The sequence below is a fragment of the Bos taurus genome, chromosome 18 (genome assembly GCF_002263795.3).
Source record: "Bos taurus isolate L1 Dominette 01449 registration number 42190680 breed Hereford chromosome 18, ARS-UCD2.0, whole genome shotgun sequence".
NCBI lineage: Eukaryota > Metazoa > Chordata > Mammalia > Artiodactyla > Bovidae > Bos > Bos taurus.
The window spans coordinates 23897951-23919064 of NC_037345.1; the positions used below are offsets into that span (position 1 = coordinate 23897951).

The window sequence follows — 21114 nt, forward strand, 5'->3', positions numbered from 1 at the left end:
GCCCCCCACCCAGGAGTTGGCTACGCTGTGATCCTCATCGCCCTCTACGTTGGCTTCTACTACAACGTCATTATCGCCTGGTCCCTCTACTACCTCTTCTCTTCCTTCACCCCGACCCTGCCCTGGACCGACTGTGGCCACGCCTGGAACAGCCCCAACTGCACAGACCCCAAGCTCCTCAACAGCTCCGTGCTGGGCAACCACACCAAGTACTCCAAGTACAAGTTCACACCTGCAGCAGAGTTTTACGAGTAAGTCCTTGACCCCTCTTCCTCTTTGCATGGGGACCTGTACTGTTCACATCAAGACCTGTACTGGGCAGAACCTGAGCCAAACACTAAAGGACACCACTGGAGAGGAAGGGGCCACGTCAGTCCTTGTAACGTGTGCTCAGCAGCCACCACAGGCCTGACGTTGGCGAGGTACACAGGATATTTAGTTGTGGCATGCAAACTCGTAGTTGTGGCATGTGGGATCTAGTTCCCTGACCAGGGATCGAACCTGGGCTCTTTGCACCAGGAGCTCAGAGTTTTAGCCACTGGACCACCAGGGAGGTCCCACAAATGAGAATTATTGTTATAGTGTTGGTCCAAAGTGATTTCTAGTCTCATCGTTCCTTCTAGATTAATTGAAGGAAAAAGTTGTCCCTTTCCTCTTATTTATCCATTCATTCATTTACTCATTTCTGTCTGTATGAGCTCATTGGAGTTTATTTTATTCTGTGGTTTAACCCATAACCATCATTATTTATTTTGTTGCTTCCTTGAACCCTTTCAACCTCTACTCCATCCTTTGAAGTCCTTGAGGTTGGTGATAGTCAACTTGTCAGCCATCTAATTTTGAAAGTTTGCATAGTGGTCCCTTCAGAATGTAGCATCTATTGTCTTTATCCCTCAGGGAATGGGGGTGAGCCCCATTTTAGCAATGCCTGCACAAGTGTTAGCAGATAAGCAGAAAGTCCCTGGCACAAGGTGTGGGGCAGGACAGGTAAATCCCACTCGAACCTCACTCTCAAGGGACACATGGTCTAGAGTAGTGGTTAGAAAACTTTCCAGTAAAAGATTACATTTTGGGCCTTGCAAGCCAAACACCTATCTTGCATATTCTTTATTTAATTTTACCCTTTAAAAAGATAGAAACCATCTGTAGCTCACAGGCATCACTCAATAGGTCACAGCCGAGTTTCAGGGGGCGTGGCTTGTTGACTCCTGGTCTGGAGCAGTGCTGCCCAGGAGAATGCCCACGATGATAGAAATGTCCTGTGTTTGCACGGCCCAGTGCAGTGGCCACATGCCACATGTGGTTAGTGAATAGTTGAGATGTGGCTAGTGTGACGGAGAAGTTGAATTTTTAATTTTATTTAATTTTCATTCATTTACATTTTAAAGTATTTGTTTGTTTGGCTGTATCAGGTCTTAGTTGCCTCATGCAGGACCTTTTGTTGCGGCGGGTGGATTCTCTAGTTGTGGCGCTGGGACTCAGTAATTGTGGCATGTGGGTTTAATTGATCCATGGCAATCAGTGCCTGAGTTCCCTGACCAGGGATTGAACCCACATCCCCTTCATTGCACAGCGATTCTTAACCAGGAAATTTCCCTCATTTACATTTAAACAGCCAGTTGCTTCCTTGGACAGTGCAAGTCTAGAGGATGAAAAAAGACAAGTTCACAAATTCAGGGCCAGTCTTCTCTGGTCCTGTGTATTTGCTAAACCACAGACCAGAGAGTGGGGTTATCCAGAGAATGGGGTTCCTTAGGACCATTCCCACCTTTGCCATCTCAGTGCAATTGGACCAAGAAGATTTGATGTGGTTAAAGGTGGCCTCTGGGAAGTCTGCTGCCTCCTGGGGTCCAGGGGAGGGGAGTCGGGGTTCTCAGGACCCAGGAAGTACCCTCCATGAGCCATGGCCGAGAATTTGCTAAGCATCCTGGACCTACATGTCCACCTGCCTCCATCTGTGTTTCCTGTGGACTTTCAGGACCAAGTGCACAATTATATAGATTTGGAAACTCGGTGGGGAGAGGGTCCACAGTTGTCATGGAACTTGAAATCCTTCTACAGCCCCCAAAGAATCTAAAGAACCGCTATAACTTGAAGTGAGCATCAATTTAAGTTAATACCATCATCCCTGTCTTCCTCTCCGTCACATCAACAGCTGATCACTTACCATGTGCATCAGGCTTTCTGCTAACTTCTCTGTATTATATCAATGTAAACCTCACACCAACCCCGTGAGGTTTCTGTAACTCTTCCGTACATGACTCGGCTGCAAACATTAGCTTCATTTTGCAGATGCAACAGTAAATCACTGGCCCATGGTCACACGGCTAGTCCTGTGCAGAGTCAAGATTTGGACCCTGGCAGATGGCACCTGCTGGACTCTTGAGAGGGAGCTCCTCCTTACCCTTTGTTCCATGATCCTCGCTCTCTTCACCCTAGCCCGTGCCTTTCCAGGCAGTGAAACTCTAGAGCCTGCAGGCTTCACCTCTGTGTTACATTGGATTCCAGACATTTTGAATGGCTATTATGATATCAAATTATTATTGTCATCAAAACTAACATTTATCCAGCTTTGATTATGTCCCAGTCATGCATTTAGAAGTGCCATTTGAAGTGAGTTTGAACCTAGGAAGTCTGGCTTCAAAGTCCAAGCTCTCAGCCCAGTGATGCTAAACACTGGCTGCTCACTGGAACCACCTGGAGAGCCTTAAAACACACTGGTGCCTGGATGCTGTGCCTCGAGATTCATTTTATTGGTCCAGGTGCAACTGTGGTCCAGGGATTTTATTAACAGTTCCTCCACTGATTCTAATATCCAGCCAAGGTTGACAGCCCCTGTCTTGGCCATTGCACTCTCCCATCTCTGACAGATTCTTACTGGGGTCAGTCTGACATGCTTACAGTATCATGTCATGGAAAATGTAGGGTCTCCTTTAGTCTTCTCCTGAGGGGGTGTGGCCTCAGACAATCCCAGAACCCCTGGAGAGCTTGCTGGTAGAGGTTTTAGGTCTTCCCAGTTTATGAGTGCAGTTTGGAATGGTAGAGGATAGTGGAGCTGAGGGTGCTGCTGATACATGTAATTGGTTCTGGGCTTTCTCCTTTATCATCTCATGATAGAGGAAAATCCACGATTTTTCTTTTTTGCTTTTGGTAACCCTCGTCCTTATAAATTAAAATGGAAAATGATAGCCTCGTCTCTAGCCTGGTGGTTATTTGATTCCTCCTCTGACATCTTCATGGCCAGCGGATCTGCTGCTGGAGGAAGGAGAGGTGAGTTGGATTTTGAGACTCTGGTTGCTTTAATTACATCCTTAAACTTCCTCCGAGCTTGGCTGTGAGAAGGTAGAAAAAGGAATTCTCTTGCGTTGGGCTGATTCTCTTGGGGGATGTCGTTGAGGGCAGAGTCCAAGACTTATTTTCAGCAGCTTTTTGCTCTATAGAGCTCCCTTCCCATCCTCTCCTTCGACCCTCCCTCCCCTCCTCCATCCTTTTAAGTGCCCCCACCTCCACCCCAAGTCTGGTGTCTGCTGTGATCCAGGCATCAGCATCTTCTGTCCACGTCCCACTTAGTCTTCACAGGTCACTGAGGTGGAAATTACTCCTGTTTTACAGATAAGAATGTGGTGGTTCAGGTTCTAGGGAAGTGGCGGAAGGGATCTGAATCCAGGCTGTCTGGGTGGAGGCTCTCACTCCATCCGTGAGCCTCTTCTCTGTCTTCTCTGTCCCTTCAGGGTCTCCAGTGGGGTGTATTCGGGACAGGAGTTAGAGGTGTCTGTGGGTAGATCGGAGCCCTTCTCATGCATCTCTTTCTCACCTTCAGGCTGCTTTTGTGTGCTTCTCAGTATCTGAGTCATGAGCTGCCTCTGGGATTTGTTTTTAATGGCCCTTTTATCTAAATGCTTCTGCTTTAAAAGTTACTCACTTTCAGTTTGGGAACCCAGCAAGTAGGACTCCCAGTGCCAACCCTGAGGAGGCTAGCTGGGTTTTTTGGGTTTTTTTTTTTTTTTTTTTTTTTACTTTCCTTGGAGCCTGCTGGCCAATTCTCTTACCATCTTGTGCTCGTTTAAGCTGATGAACTGAACATATCGTTTAAGGGAACAAAACTGCAGTGCTCCCCAGGCTCCAGGCCTGAAGCCAAACAGCCTGAGGCAAAAAGAAACCCTGATGCTCTGTAACTCTATCTGTAAAAGGGCACGCTTGGTGAACACGCACCAGGAATAAAAAACTTCTATTCCCTTCCTGTTCCTAGTGGGGCAAAGACCTCTCCCTCCACCCCAGCACTAACCCTCTGCGCTTAAATGTCAAGTGAGATCTGAGCCCGTTTGGCCCGCAGACTTCGGAAAGTCTGGATCATATGCTTAACGATGATTCATTTTCATTAAACTGCTGGAAAACTGCAACAAACCCAAGTTACTTGTCCTAACCCCCAAGGCTTGGGGCCTCTAGTGGGGAGGAGGCTGGATTCCCTTTCCTTGGAAATCAGCTCTGGAGTCTAGCTTTTCTCACTGATGAAATATCTAGACAACCACTGCAAACCTTAAAGTGGACGTCGCACACATGTGAGTCACCGGGCTGGTTAGGGGGCATGTCAGCCATCTGATGGGATGCTGGAGTCATTTTAGCATGTTTCAGAGCAAGCGCAGTTGGTTCAGAGCCTTTTTTTTTTCCCAGTCAAATTGGCCAAATGCTTACTCATACCATTTAACACTTGATTGTATGTAAAGCAATGGAAAGAAGCAGGATTAAGAGTCAGATGGGTTCAGTACCTGATTCTAGTTCTCTGTCTTTTTAGACATGCCCAGTCTCTCTTCTTCACTTCTCTTCACTTCCCTCCCCTCCTCCAACCCATTCTCTTCCTCCACTTCCTCCTCCTTCTCTTCCTCCTTATCTTCATCTTCGTCTTCCTCCCTCCCTCACTTCCTCCCTCTCTCTGTCTCACTTTCTCCCCCGCTTTTCTCCCTCCCTCTCTGTCTCCTCCCCTCTCTTTCTCTCTTCCTCTCCCTCCTTCTCAGGACAGGAGAGTGGGCCTCAGCTAGGGCATCATTTTAGAGCTGAGACTAGCAGGGAGAGAAGTTTGCCAGGAAGACACAATGGGCCAGAAAGTGTATTCTAGGCAGAAAGGAACAGATAGTTCCAAGGCCCAGAGCAATGAGAGCTTCATATAACTGGGGAATGACAAGTGGCTGGCGGTCACAAGGAGCCAAAAGCATGATGTGGCAAGGCAGGGGGATGCACTTGGCACAGGACAATTCTGAAAGGCCTCAGATTCTGAAAGCCTTTTGTTGTTGTTGTTGTTTTTTTAATCCTCTTGACCAGGATTTCACAACCTTGATACTTTTGACATCTGGGGCTGGATAATTCCATGTTGCAGAGGGATGGCTCTCCTGTGCATTTTGGATGTCTAGCTTATCCCTGGCCTCTTCCCACTAGATACCAGCAACACCCACCCTGCCCTCCAGCTATGACAACCAAAAATGTCCCTGGATGTTGCCAAATGTCTGGAGAAGGCAGGGGCAAATTTGCACCCCATGAGAACCATTGTTTTAGATGATAAAGAGCTTCTGAGGATTGGGGGGCAGGAGACTGACAAGGTTAGAACACAACTTGAGATGACTCAGATGGTTTTACAGCAGCATAGCCTGTGGGTTTAAGGGGCCTGACTGGAGAGACTGGGATGATGGGGAGTGGGGAGGTTTTTATAGCAGTCCTGGAGGAAGGGAATATGGGTCTGGCTTGACATTGGGCCATGAGGATGGGGTGTTGGTAGCAGATCAAGAGATAAGATTAGGAGGGACCAGACATGGAGACTCATTGCTGGGGAAGCTGATGCAGGATGAGTAGCTTACAGCCATGACATCCTGCCCCGGGGCGGTCAGGATGAAGGCTGTTCTGGGGATGGGAACACAGGTCTTGGTGGCTCTTGATCAGTCACACAGCTGTGCTCATTCACTCACTGCAGACTTCTCTGTATGCCTGTCAACACCACACCTTCCCCGTCTCACTCCTACCACACTCAGGCACTCCAGCTCAACTCACCTGCTCTCCCATGGGCCTGCAGAGAAAGCACCAGATACCCACTCTGTGGAGCCTGCCCTGCTGACTCCCTTGGCTGAATTTTCTGGGCCCCTCTCAGTTTCTTTGCTGATGCTGCTGTTCCCTTGAAGGCTGGGACTCAATCAGATTGGTAGTTCCAATGATCATTGGTGTTGAGCATTTCCTGAGTTCTAGCACTGTCTCATATTCTGCAGTGTAAACCTCGTGAGAGCCCTTTTACTGTAGAGGGAAAAAAAGCTCAAGATGGGGAATGTTTGCACCAGCTATTGTCACCCAGGAGTTTTACGTGGCCGGAGCCATCACCTCCTTGTCCACAGCCTTGTCACCAGCCCCCAGCAGCCCTCTTTCGGTTTTGACTTCTTTCTCGTGAAATTATGTGTGTGAGATTCATCCATACAGAGTTAGTTGCTGTATAATGTTCTACTTTATGAATATGTCATAATTTATCTAGTCTACTGTTGATAGATACTTGAGTATTTTGCAATTTGGAGTTGTTATGGACAATGCTGCTGTGAACATTCTACACCATGTCTTTTGATGAACATGTGTATATGTTTCTATTGGACAGATACCCAGGAGTAGAATTGCTAAGCCAGAGGATATACATATGTTTAGTTTGAGTAAAATAGGAGAAATGTTTACTTCTTAGTCTCCAGCCCAGGGATTCTTAAGTTCAGTAACATGGGAATTTTGGAGGCTGTTTCGAGCCATATAGGATGTTTATGTTGTCCTGTGCATTGTAGGGTGTTCCACTTTTCTGTCCTCTAGATCAGCGGTCCCCAACCTCTGAGATCTAATGCCTGATGATCTGAGGTAGAGCTGACATAATAATAATAGAAATAAAGTGTGAAGTAAATATAATGCACTTGAACTCATGGAAAAACTGTCTTCCATGAAACTGGTCCCTGGTGCCAAAAAGGTTGGGGTCCACTGCTCTAGATGCCTTCTGCCCAAGTTGTGACAATCAACGATATCTCCAGACATTGCCAGATGTTCCAGTATCCACTGCTTTAGCCTGTGAGTGCTGTGAGGACAGAGACCTTTCCTCTGTTTATTCACCACCATCTCTCCAGGACCTGGCAAGCAGAGATATTTATTATGTTGAAAACTTTTGTAACTGTTGAAAGAACAGCCTTGGGTGGGGATATCTTCCAAGAAGACTTGCTGGCTAGAGCAAGGCAGTGCTAAGCACAGGCTGTGACTGGACAGGCTGGGGCAGCCCAGGCCTGTCTCCATCGATGTGCACTTTCAGGGACTGGCCTGCGGTCAAGGCCTAGGTCAGCCTCCCTGATGATACCATCTCCCCCGGCAGGCGTGGTGTCCTGCATCTGCATGAGAGCAGTGGGATTCATGACATTGGCCTGCCCCAGTGGCAGCTTTTGCTCTGTCTGATCATCGTTGTCATCGTCCTGTTTTTTAGCCTCTGGAAAGGAGTGAAGACATCAGGAAAGGTAATGTCTTTGTTTCTCTTTTAGTTGGGAGGTTGTCCTCAAAAAAAAAAAAAAAAAGATGTTTTTTCTACCTGTAATTCAGGTAGTTGGTGAAAGGAAAAGGTGATGCTAGAAGAACAAAGTCTAAGTTTTCACCCCAGCTCTGCCACCAGCTTGCTGGAGACCTCGGACAAATCCCTTCCCTTTCCTAAGCTCTGGGCTCTCCAACAGTAGGGTGAGGGGGTGTGAGTGGATCAGGGTTCCTCACACTTTCCCACCAAAGCTTCCCTAATAGCAGAGACCAGGGAATGAGGACACCCAAAGCCCAAAGCAATCTATTGACATGTATTTGATAAATCTTAAATTCTGTGGGACTAAAATGCCAGTGTTGCAGCCTTCTCTAGAATATAACCATTTCCTTCACTATAAAATTGATCATTCTCACCCCTGAATCTTTGAGTAAAAGAGAATGCTCTAGAAGATATCTGGATGAATCCTGGGACATCCTCTGACACAGTGCTGAGTGCTCACAAGAGTTTAGGTTTCCTAGGGAGAGGAGTACAGAGTTAGATGACCTAGGACAGCTTGCCAGAGTTGGTGTTCTGACTTAGGTAACACTGCTCCCCATAGCCAGCCCCTCAGGGTGGAGTATAATCAGGACTTTGCCCACATCGATTCTGAGCCTGAGAAACTTCATGAGAACAACAACTCCATTTGGACCCTATGGGTCTATGTAGAGCTTGACTGTATTAAAGAGGCTGTAGCTGGGAAATATTCTATCCAGTGTTTCGGTTAGCTATTGCTGTGTAATAAAAGAGCTCAAGATTTCATGATGGAAAAATAACAATCACTTTATTGTCTCTCATGATTCTTTGAGTTGACTTGGCTCAGCAAGATGGTTCTTTTTCTCCATATGATATTGCTTGGGCTACATGTCTGGGGGCATGACTGGGCTGGAACCTTTAAGATGGCACATACTCATTGAGGGCAGTTGGTACTGGTTAGGAGCTCAACTGGAGCTGTCAACCCGAGCACCTTGGGTTGTTTCCACATAGTTTTGCTGTGTGGCTTAGGCTTCTTACAGCGTAGTGGCTGAGTTCCAAGAGCATGTTCCAAGGAAACAAACCCTAATGTGCAAGCAGCTCTTCCAGTCTCTCTTTACATCATGCTTGCTATTGTCCCAGGGGCCAAAATAAGTCTTGTGGTAAAGCCCAGAGTCAACATGGAACACACGGAGTGTGTGTTCATAGGGAGTTACAAGGCAACAACCTATCATAATCAGGCAGCCTGAATTTATGAGAAGCTTCATTAGGCAACTGATTTTGGAAAGTGGTATGCATCAGGCATCTCTGTGGTTCTCCTAGAGTCTTGGTTAAGTGATAGATAGCAAAGATGGCAGCAAGGCACCAGCAGCAAATGAGAATGAAATCTGTCAAGAAGAGCTTGAAGTGGAACTTCCTCTTAGAATGTTGGAGACATGGTATCTGCTCCAAGGAAGAACCCAAATGAAATGCAGACCAGGGCTTGGAGGAATTCTAAGAGCAGAGCCAGGATTGGACCACAACCATCCCAATACCTGACACATAGTAGGTCTTCAGTAAATATTTATTGAAGAACTAAGGAGGGAAGAAGGGAAGGTAGGAAGAAGGGTGGATGGGTAAATGAGTTTGGGGAACCTCACTAAGTGTTCTTTTGAATCCACTTCAACTTTTCAAGCATTTATGGATACCTCTTATGTGCCAGGCTTGGTGATAGTATTAGTGATGCAAGAGTAAATATGACAGATTCAGTTGATTGTAGTATTATGTGTGTTACAGGCAGGTGTAGGTCAATCACATTTGTTCTTGCATCCCCATGCATTTCCAAAAACACTAATGGTCACAAACTATACATACTATTACAGATCTTGCTTTTTTAAAAACTTAACTTTCTTTACCTTGAAGATAATTTTTCAACAGGTAGTCAGGTTGCACTTTGAGATACAAACTTTGGGTTTTTCAACTGTCATTAAATCAATTTAGGGGGTCACCACAGTTTTTCAAAATGAAATTGTCTAGATAATAGCAGTGTACATTGCCTGTAGTAAAGTAAGAGCTGTCTTGTGGAATTTGTGATTCAGTTATAGCAATCCATGTGTCTTAATATATAGGGTTTTTCTTACCATGGTTCCTGTGGTCCAAAAAGCTGCCTTAGTGGCAGAAGGAAATTCATCAAACTGAGAGGGTCTGCAAAGACCATGCAGAAGGTGGCATTTGGGATAGAGCTCAAAGGACAGGGGCAGGTGGAGATGGAGCAGAAGGAAGGCGTTGTCAATGGAAGGAACTGCAAGCGAAGCCACAGAAGCCCCAGGCCAGCCTCATCCAGCCTCTCCGTGCCTCTCCTGGGGGTCCGGAGCAGGGCTCTTCTGGCCTCTGCAGACAACAGAGATGCAGAAGGTATATGAGTTTTACTGCTGCTGCCAGCCTGTGTGAGGGGCCACCACGCATTTCTAATATTGCACCCCCACATTAAGTTTCCTATTACCTTCGCTGAAGGGGTACAGCCTGCCCCACCTGGTTTAGCACTTGGCTAGAGCAGGCAGGAGTTGTCTCTGAGGGGACCGATGCTAAAGAGAAAAGGAGTGGAGCTGAACATGTTCCATTCCTTTATACAAAGGTACCTTCAGAGGAGGACTCATCCCCTCCCCCTGAGGAGTGTAGTGAGGGGCCTGGCAGGGCAAGGGTGTTGCCCTAGGAAGCCCCGCCCCAGATGAAGATACGTCACCCAAAGTCCCTGCCCACATTTTGCTTAAGTCCTCCAGTGTTCTGGCAGCTGAGTGGGCAAGGGGCCCTGCAGTCCATGGGGAGGGGCTTTCTAGAATAAGGAGCTTCACACAGGATAGTGCTGTGCTCTTTGTTTTTATACTTTGGCTCATGAGAAAACCACAAGTGTTGCTTATTTCTTCCCAGACTACGTCTAGAACAGGATACGGACCTTCTCTTAGCGGGCTGCCCCAGCCACAGAACTGGCCTGGGATGAATTGCAAATGTTCACACTTTCTGTCTTGGCTGGTGAAGGCTCTGTTTGGGAAGGTGCATGACTTCACAGCTGGCGCCTGGGATGGCGAGGGGCGGGTACAGTCTGATTCAGGGAACGGGGTTACCACAGACCACACTCTGTGACCCTGGCCCACTGACCACTGCAGGGTGGAGGCTGGAGGTTTGAGTCAGGAGTCAGTTAGCCCCCAGGGCATCATACAAGGGTGTCAAACACAGTGCTGTTTGCTGCCCTGGAGTCCTGTCTGCCTCCTCCAACTAGTAGTCCTTGGCTCAACCAGCCTTAGTAACTGCAAGCCTGTACTGAACATCTAAATGCTGACCTAAAAGGTTCTCCAAGACCATCTACTCCAGGTGCTTGTACAAATGGGGACGCTGAGGCCAAGAGACAAACAGGGTTTCATAGGAGTCTTGACAGAAAAGACTTGAACCTGGGGCTCAAACATAAAGTAGCATGAAGGATTAAGAACACAGCTTTGTGGTCAGATGACCTGTGTTGGAGTCCAGACACCATCATTCCCTCAGGATGAATGATGCCCCCTAAGCTTCAGTGTCCTCCTCTGCAAAGTGAGGCCCATTAATGGTCCTGCCAGCCTCCAGGGCAGTTGGGAGGATGGGGTGAGAGGTCCTCGGTGCTGGGCTAGCAGGTGGAAATCACTTCATAAATGTTCCTCATCTATCTTTGTCCCCTGCAACCTGGGAGAGCTTTAAAAAAAAATTATATATATATATATATATATATATATATATATATATATATATTTATTTATTTATTTATTTGGCTATGCCAAGTCTTAATTGCAGCATGCAGGATCCTTAGTTGCAGCATTGTACTCTTAGTTGCAGAGTGTGAGGTCTAGTTTCCCAACCAGGGATCAAACCCAGGCCCCCAGCACTGGGAGCATGGAGTCTTAGCTGATAGACCACCAGGAAAGTGCCAGGGGGAGCCTTTAAAGCCTGAAGTGCAGCACCCACCCCAGACCAATCCAATCAGAAACTCCAAAAATGGAATCTGAACTTTGACATTTTCAGTCTATACTTTCCCCCAGAGTATTCTCATGTATAGTCAGGGGTGAGAAGGAACAAAGAGGAAGCCACACAACCTTCTCCTCTCCCCACTTCTCTGTTTCTTCAGCTTGGGCAAGACGGGCAAGTGTCTCTTAGTCTGGGGTCAGCCTCTTCCCTTACAGGTTTCTGGACAGGGCAGTTTGTATTTGCCCTAAATTGTTTGTGCCCAAAAGAAAGAACTGCTATGGATGGGACTTTCTGCCCAACCACGTCCCTTCCTGGGCAGTGAACTTAGGAGGATATGCTTGAATGAAGGTAAACAAGACAGAGAGAGAAGAGGGACAATGGAGGGCATAAAGGTGGGGGTGCCTAGTTCTTCCTGGGCGTCAGTACAGGCAGCTTGTAGAAGAGGAGGCCTTGGGCACGGCGAGAACCTGGTCTTCATTCTTGCTGCCCTTAGCTTCCTGGTGGCAGCACCTCCAGGCTGGCTTTCTCGCTAGGTGCAGCCTTGGTCTGTCCACTCTGTCCTGGAGAGACCCAGGTCTGACCTAGTGATGGAGTCTTTAGCACGTGCGCTGTGGGAAGGAGGCGGTGGGAGGGTGTGCTGGCTCCCTCACCCCAGCCCTGCACCACGCAGGCAGCAGAGCCAGGCTCTCACGGCCAGCTTGTCCACTGCCAGGTCGTGTGGATCACGGCCACGCTGCCTTACCTCGTGCTGTTCGTGCTCCTGGTCCATGGCATCACGCTGCCCGGCGCCTCCAACGGCATCAACGCCTACCTGCACATCGACTTCTACCGCCTAAAAGAGGCCACGGTCAGTGCCCAGCGACCACCCACCCTTGGGCCAGGGTGAGGAGGGTTCTCAGTGCTCTGTGTGGCCTGGGATGGATCCTCCCCACTCTGAGCGGCAGCATCTCCGTCTGACCAAAGACCAGTTTCATCTGCACCCAAACAGTATCCGTGAGCCTGTCCAGCTCTGATGGTCTGGAATCTGTGGTTCTACTAAGTGGCCTTTGCAGACCCCCTCTTTTCAAAGACAGCACTATGCTGTCCTGGGTTCTTACCCCTGCCCAATGTCATGGCCCCCTAACCCACTCCAACACCCCAGACCTATTTCTACTCTGGTCTCCAAACCCTGGCCTCTGGTACCATCTGTGATGTCAGCATAAGGAGTAGCATCAGCCATGGGGGGACCCAAACCCTACTGACTGTCTCTCCTCACATCTACTTTAGCTCACTGTCCTGCCCAGAGACTACCATGCAGGTGGGGTGAATTTGGAGTGGAGTCCAAAACAGCGGGGTGAGGCCAGGAGCAGAGACACCTTGGAGGTTCCTAGGGCCTTGAGCATCTTCAGATCACAGCTGAGATGATTTGCAACCTCATCACTCATGTGCTCCTCAGTGACAACACCTCAACATATTCCCCTCAGAATCCCCAAAGACATCCCCATACTCTTTTTGAACCCACGATATCCTGGCAGGGAGGACCAATGAGGTTTAGGAGGGACACAGCTTCTACTCTCCAGGCATAACTCAGTGTTATAGCCCAATAACCAAGAGAAAAACCTGCTTCCTTAGTAACTGCCAGAAAAATAGCGTAGGAAACAAATCAGCCTTGTAAATTGTGAAGCAAGTCAGAGTTCTATCTGTTCTGCACTGTTTATATATCTTAAATCTTTCCAACAGTAGAAATAGCCTGACATCTGAAGGAGCAGCTCTGTCTTCCTCCATCAGATGGCTTCTCTTGTTACACCCTCTGCTTACAAAGTGGGGAGATGACAGAAGTCTCATAGCTCTGATTGTGGCTTTGTCCTGGCGAGCTAGGTAAAATTATACCCATTGTACAGATGAGGAAACTGAGATATAGATAGTGAAATTGACCAGGGCTAGACGATGAGGCTGAGCAATTGGAGGAGCTCAGATCTCCAGGCTTCTAGCCATGGAATTTCATCATCCATCAGATGAGGGAAGTAAGCCCCATTGGCCACCAAGGAGTCCCCACTCTCTGTGGGTTGGTAGAAGCTACTAGGAATCGTAACTCCTTCCTGAAGCTGTTGTCTCCATAACACCTGAGATAGTCTAAACCCTTTGCCCTTGCCACATCCACTTTAAAGCCACATTTAGTTTATTAACTTTCCATTTTTAACTTTCTTTGAAAATCAAAATATCAAATTGAGCCAGTGAGTTCCTCCAGGGTGAGCTTATTCATGACCACCCAAGGCTGGATAATGCCAGAGAGACCCCAGCCTCTCTCCACAGTGATTTTGTACAGGCTGCTGGGCAGCAGGAGTTGTGTGACTGCCCATCTCTGGCTAGATCTCATTTCCTGAGTCTAAGAGCATCCCTGGGGCTTCTCAGCCGGTCTGGAGCAGTGAGGTAGTCCAGTTCTCTGGGAGCAGAGGGTGATGGCCTTTATCTGCCCATTTCAGGTGTGGATTGATGCTGCAACTCAGATATTCTTTTCCTTGGGGGCTGGATTTGGAGTCTTGATTGCATTTGCTAGTTACAACAAATTTGACAATAACTGCTACAGGTAAGATCCTTCCTGGGATTCCAGAAAGCTCTAAATCCTAGGGACCCTCACAGGGGTAGAAAAGAGGGTTCTCGTCTGGAACAAGTCAGATTTTCTTCTTGGGTTTAGTTCCCTGTGAGATGAGGCAGAGTAAAGACCATCCTGGATGTTCTATGATCTCTGACATGGCCTATGGGGGTCCTGGTGAACATATGTCACTTCAGGACACTTAAGCAGTGCAAGCTGAGGAACTGGGATAGTTGAGGCCACTAACCCTGGGAAATCATGGGAGTGCAGAGCTGTGACAGAGGGACACTGTGGCTTTCAGAGCAACCAGCACTGCCCCCTGTCCGTCTGACGCGTGGGGGGCAGACAAGGGCGGAGTATCCAGGCTGGTTGCTTGAGGGGTGAGGGCCCTGGCAGGGTCAGAACTTAAGACCACAGGGAAGAATAAGAAGCCTGCTCAGGGTAGGAGAGTCAGAAGACGGTGCTCTAGATCAGCTGGCTCTGTAAGCATTTAATGCTGCCTCCTGCTGGCCCAGTGCTGTGAAGGCTTCAGACAGGGGCACAGATGGGGCTGCTTCATCACTCTCTGTCAAAGGCTTAAGACAGAATCCCTGGTACAAGGCAGAGTAGGATGAATGCATGCCAGTGGGACAGGCTGTGGGGAGGCTAAGGAAATGGGGCAATCAGCCCTCTGATAGAGGATCATTGAGAGCATAGAGGGTGCACTTGAGGTGAGCCTTGGTAGAGAGTTAGGGTTGGGATAGGCAGACATGGAGTGGGTGGATCACAAACAGCATGAGCAGAGCCAGGAGAGGTGGTATGTTTGTGAACCAGCAGATTCACTGGCTTGCTCAGAGAGTGCGTGTTAGAGAGTCTCATGAAAGAAGGCTGGGAAGAAGGTGAGGTCATTTTAGCAAAGCTCTTGAATGCCTGGGTGAGAAGTTGAGAGGCACTGGGGAGCCACGGAAAGTTTGTTGAAGAAGGAGACTGGTGATTCAGTCTCCCAACAAGAGTTTGATAGCAGTTTCTGGTATCAGAGTGTTTTATCCAGCAGTTGTTGACCTATTTCCTACATCCACAGGCTCTGACCCAGGGATGGTGGGGCACTGGGGTCTGGATGGCATCAGCAAACTGAAGAGGGGGATGGCATTCAAAGCCGTGGATTCCATAGATGGCCCATGAGAGGGTTGTGGAGAGTCAGACAACTTGAATTAACAGTGCTGCTTTTCCCCAGGGATGCCCTGCTGACCAGCACCATCAACTGTGTCACCAGCTTCATCTCCGGGTTCGCCATCTTCTCCATCCTTGGTTACATGGCCCATGAACACAAGGTCAACATTGAGGATGTTGCCACTGAAGGTGGGTGGGTAGTCCTGCCCACTGAGAAGGAAGGGGCTGAGAAACTCACCTTCTTCTCAGCTGTGCAGTTCTCCTGTGGCTGCAGGACCAAGGGGAGCTGGACGTGGGGCCTTCCCTGCTGCTGCTGGATGGACTTTCTTTGAGGCCATCAGAAGAAATTCCAGGCAGAATCTCCTGAATCAGGCCAGGCCAGATAGGTTTTTGGAGCACCTACTCTGTACCAGCCCCTGGGCTAAGCACTTGATATATCTTGGCTTAGTTCTGGCAGTGCTGCCAGGCAAGTCTTAATAGACCCATTTTAAAGATTAGAAAGCTGAAATTCAGTCTATTAAAGTTGTTCCAGGTCACCCAGCTAGTGAGGCATGATGCTAACAACTGAACCCTGACCAGTCCTATAGTAGAGCCTATGCTTCCCCACAGCTTCTCATATTCTTTCTTTCTTCCTTCTCGTATTTTTATGGCCACAGATAGGCTGAGACCTGGGCAGGGGCTGCCTCTGATGAACTCTGAAAACTCACAAAGTTTTGAGAGTAAGAGGATCCCTCACGAGGTGTAGGAGGTGGGGTTTGAGACCCGTAGCTGTCCAGGAGAGGTATGGCTCTCGGGCTTGGCTGTTTAAGGTCAACCTCCTTGGCACATGTGTACCTGCTTAGTCATTCAATCGTGTCTGACTCTTTGGGACCTCACGGACTGTAGCCCACCAGGCTCCATTGTCCAAGGAATTCTCCAGGCAAGAATATTGAAGTGGATTGCCATTTCCTTCTCCAGAGGATCTTTCTAACCCAGGGATCGAACCCTTGGCATTCTGGTGATATGAAACTGATATCAAACTCTTGGGAAATCAAGTCACTAGCTTTCTTCTTCAACAAATTTTCCATGGCTCCCAAGCGCCTCTCAGCTTCTCACCTATGCATTCAAGAGCTGTGTTAAGATGACCCCACCTTCTTTCCAGCCTTATTTTGGATCTGGCTTCATCAGTCATATTTATTTATTTACTTTCTTGGCCTCACCACATGGCATATAAGTTCTTAGTTCCCCGACCAGGTATCAAACTCACAGCCCTTTCGTTGGAAGTGTAGCATCTTAACCACTGGACCACCAGAGAAGTCCCTGTCCATCATCTTTAGAACTTTGGTTTGCTCTATCCACACATGACTGACCAAATATGATGGGGCTGGACTAGGGCTTATTGGGACTCAAAATGCTCCCCTGTCATCTGCAGCTCAGACCCACAGCCCCAGCCATTGATGAGGTCCTTGATGTTTCTTCCAGGAGCTGGCCTAGTCTTCATCCTGTACCCAGAAGCCATTTCTACCCTCTCGGGATCCACATTCTGGGCCATTGTGTTCTTCATCATGCTCCTGGCTCTGGGAATTGACAGCTCGGTGAGTGACCTTGTTCAGATTACCTCTGCCCACAGACACCACTAGACTCTGACCCTCCCTCCCCAAATACACACACACTACTAAGTCTCAAGTTTTCCCCCATTCAAATCCCTGATCAGTAGTTGTTTCCATAAGGCCCTATTTAAATGCAAACAAAGAAATCAGTACTCAGAAAGTCAACGCTGACGGTGTGTGTGCTCACTTGTGTCTAACTCTCTGCAACTCCATGGACTGTAGCCCTCCAGCCTTCTCTGTCCACGGAATTCTCCAGGCAAGAATACTGGAGTGGGTTGCTGTGCCCTCCTTTTCTTTTTATCACTGAGCCACCTGCCAGAAACTAGGAGAAACCCCTTGGCACTGTGGAAATTTATATTAGAAGGGACCTGGGATAAGCCAGCCCAGTATTCTCCTTTTACAGACGGGGAAACTGAATTCAGAGTTTCATAACTTCTGTTCTCTCACCAACCATTCTTCCCGTGGTATTTCATCAGCATCCACTCAGGCTGAGTGAGTGGACAGGAGTCAAGACCCTGTTGATAGGGGGAGATAGGAGTTAACTCTTGGCCCCCTCTCACTCGGTTTCTGAGTTCTGAGCTTGGTTGACAACAGGGCAGAAGTAGGGTGAGAGGATAGGGAGAAAGCTGAACCTGCCAGTTTCTCTAGAAATCTCTTGGGGTGCGTGAGTCCAGGGCTGCTAGGAGGTCCGAGGGAGCTAGGTACCTGAGACTGGACTCCCTGGACCCCAGGGACTGAAAAAATTTACACAGCCTTAAAGTTGATAATTACGGTCTATTTGGCAAATTTCCTATGGTCTATTTGGCAAATTTTCAAGCCTGGGCAGCAGCCTATCAGATTGCTCTGAGGCTGCTCTGAAGAGGTAAGGGAGGAGCTAGCATATATAGGAGTTTTGCAACAAAAACCAGGGGGTCAGTGTTAACTGAAGAAAACCAAACATCTCAAGTTAACAAATTTAATGCTTTTCTTTAAGGGAAAGATGCAAGAGTCTGGGCTCACTGAAATCATTTAATATGTATCTTAGCCATCTAGGGCCAGTATCCTGTTTTTTTCCCATCCTGAGTCCCCTCAGGGTGTACCTTTGGTTGGGAGCTGATGGCTGGAGCATCCTTTGTTTGCTGATATGGCGGGCCACAATTTTCATTCACCTCTGCATCCCACCCTGCCCGGTCCCCTCCAGATGGGAGGCATGGAGGCGGTCATCACGGGCCTGGCTGATGACTTCCAGGTTCTGAAGCGACACCGGAAACTCTTCACGTTTGCTGTCTCCTTTGGAACCTTCCTTCTGGCTCTGTTTTGTATAACCAAGGTGAGGGGGGCTTACCTCTGGGTCACCTGGGGCTTGTGAGGCTGCATTCCAATCCAGCCAGATATTCCCAGACTTGAAACAGAAGGTAGGACTAGGGGGACCGTGGCAGTACCTGGTATCCTGAACTCTGTGGTCCAGTCCTCTAGGATTATATCCCATTGTTGTCTATCCCCTCTAAGCCTGAGGACATCCAGGCAAACCTGTTTATTGGTTTGGGGGTGGGGAGCAGCAAAGGGCCATTTTAAACTGTCAACTGAAAAAAAGTACACAACCTGAAAGTTGAGAAATCGGTTTTATTTGGTGAACCAAACTGAGGACTTAGCCTGAAAGTGTTAGTTGCTCAGTTGTGTCTGATTCTTTGCGACTCCGTGGATTGTTGCCCGCCAGGCTTCTCTTTCCTTGGAATTCTCCAGGCAAAAATACTGAAGCAGGTAGCCATTCCTTTCTCCAGGGGATCTTCAATGACCCAGTGATCTAACCAGGGTCTCCTGCTCTGCAGGCAGATTCTTTACCATCTGAACACTAAGGAAGCCCTAAGCTTGGCACAGCATCTCAGATCGCTCTGAGGGGCTGTTCCGACGAGGTCAGGGAGGAGCCAGGATGATTTTGGATGCATGCATCAGTAAGCAGTAGCTTGCAATAAGCAGTGGCTGGAAACAAGACCTTAGTTCCCTGACTAGAAACAAACCCTGGTTGCCTGGGTGGAAAGAAGGAATCCTAACCATTAGACGACAGGGGCTGGTGACTAGAATCTCCGTCCCTAGTCCTTGGCTGCCTTGTAAGGAAAAATCAGACAAGGAGACGGAATGTATAGAGGAAAGTAAAGTATATATTAGAAAAGCAGAGTGCATATGGGAAGATGCATGAGTGAACTCAGAGTTGTTAGAGTCAAGCCTTTGGAAAGTTTAAATCCTTGTTAAAGGGGAACTCTTCCAGGTCTTTATCTTCTTCTTGGCCAGTCAGGACCCTTTCCTGGGTGTGCACACATTTCTGAGTCAAGATGGATTTCGTCGCAGAGGCATATGGAGGGGGTCTGGCATTATTATGGCCTGGCATTCCCTGCATTTTTGACCCCAAGAAGCCTTTTGCACATGTGTAGTGTCCCTCGGAGAAGGCAATGGCACCCCACTCCAGTACTCCTGCCTGGAAAATCTCATGGATGGAGGAGCCTGGAAGGCTTCAGTCCATGGGGTTGCTGAGGGTCAGACATGACTGAGTGACTTCACTTTCACTTTTCACTTTCATGCATTGGAGAAGGAAATGGCAACCCACTCCAGTGTTGTTACCTGGAGAATGCCAGGGATGAGGGAACCTGGTGGGCTGCCGTCTATGGGGTCACACAGAGTCAGACACGACTGAAGTGACTTAGCAGCAGCAGTAGCAGTGTCTCCCTGGCCCAAGGATGGAAAACGTATGACCTCTTGCTCTCTTAACAGAGTCTAGCCCCTCTCTTGGAGAAGGCAATGGCACCCCACTCCAGTACTCTTGCCTGGAAAATCCCATGGACGGAGGAGCCTGGTAGGCTGCAGTCCATGGGGTCGCGAAGAGTGGGACACGACTGAGCGACTTCACTTTCACGCATTGGAGAAGGAAATGGCAACCCACTCCAGTGTTCTTGCCTGGAGAATCCCAGGAGCAGGGGAGCCTGGTGGGCTGCCGTCTCTGGGGTCGTACAGTCGGACATGACTGAAGCAACTTAGCAGCAGCAGCCCCTCACTGTTCATGCCAATAAAATACCCAATGCCCGGTTAACCACCGTATTCCTATTGTCATATCGAAATGCGGATCTCAAAATGTAGGCAGGCCTTTGGTCCTAAACATGTAGCCCAGAGCCCATTAGTCTCTTGCTTCAGGAAATGTAAACACAGGGCTGGTAGTGAGTGTCTGGCCTGGAGTCTGTCTTTTTATCACTCCAGTAAGTGTGAACAGGGGGCCAGTTGTAAATGTCAAAGCTGGAGCCCATCTATCTCCTGCCTCAAGAATATATGAGTTTTTGCAACAAAGAACAAGGAAGTTGGAACATCAAAAGATTACCGTTAATTAAAGAAAACCAAACATCTCAAATTAAGGAGTTTAGGGCTTTTCTGTCTATAGGAAGATGCAAGTCTGGGCTCATTGAAATCATTCCTTTGATATACACCTCTGCTGTCTGGGGGCCAGTATCCACACTTCTTCAAGCTGAGTGCCCCCGCAGTGGGTGACTGCAGCAGCTGGTTGCTATATGGCAGGCATCCTGTTTCTATCCTGAATTCCCTCAGGGCTCACCTTCAGGGCAGCTGTAATGTGATGGCTTGATGGCTGCAGCATCCTTTGTTACTTTCATGGAAGGCAACATTTTTTTCATTGATAAAATCCATCTTGCTTTTTTTCCTTAATACTAATGATTTATTTATTTATTTGGCTGTACTGTGTCTTCGCTGTGGCACGTAGGATCTTCCATCTTCTGAGGCATGTGAGATCTTTCTGTTGTGTCATGCAGGATTTAGTTCCCTGACCAGGGATTGAATCCTGCAAGTCTCCCAGCTTGCTATTTACTGGCTGAAGTCCCCACCCCCAGACTCAGTGACCCCAGAAGGTCTTTGTTAGAATATGTAGCAGCAACACAGTAGCACCCTAAACCTCATTACTTGAGTATGGGGTAGGGGTGAGTTCCAAGTGAGCTGGACAGGGGAGAGCTCAATTTGATGGATGTAACAGTTGATCACTATTTCTAGCCATGAAGGCCTCAGGCTCTCTCTGTCCATGCCCCAGGGTGGAATATATGTGCTGACCCTGTTGGACACGTTTGCGGCGGGGACCTCCATTCTTTTTGCTGTGCTCATGGAAGCCATCGGCGTCTCCTGGTTTTATGGTAGGTGCTGGGCCCTGAGTGTGTGTGGAAAAGCCTCGGCCCCCTGGGCTTCTGGAGACCTTTCTCACCTGGTCAGGAAAAGGGGATTTTCATCTCCAGGGCTGTCACTGGCTGATCTCAGAGTTGTATAAGTGGCTTATATTGGTCTTA

General features: G+C 48.3%; 1 protein-coding gene across 3 annotated transcripts in view; it reads left to right on the forward strand.

The window, feature by feature from the left end:
• The window catches only part of SLC6A2 (solute carrier family 6 member 2), a 42784-nt gene that overhangs the window by 12783 nt on the left and 8887 nt on the right, over nt 1-21114 (forward strand). For all 3 annotated transcript variants that reach the window (XM_015475703.3, XM_024977953.2, NM_174608.2), the window contains 8 exon segments: nt 14-251; nt 7367-7505; nt 12207-12341; nt 13957-14060; nt 15280-15404; nt 16677-16789; nt 17985-18113; nt 20865-20964. In XM_015475703.3, coding sequence (XP_015331189.1) covers nt 14-251; nt 7367-7505; nt 12207-12341; nt 13957-14060; nt 15280-15404; nt 16677-16789; nt 17985-18113; nt 20865-20964 — 1083 coding nt within the window.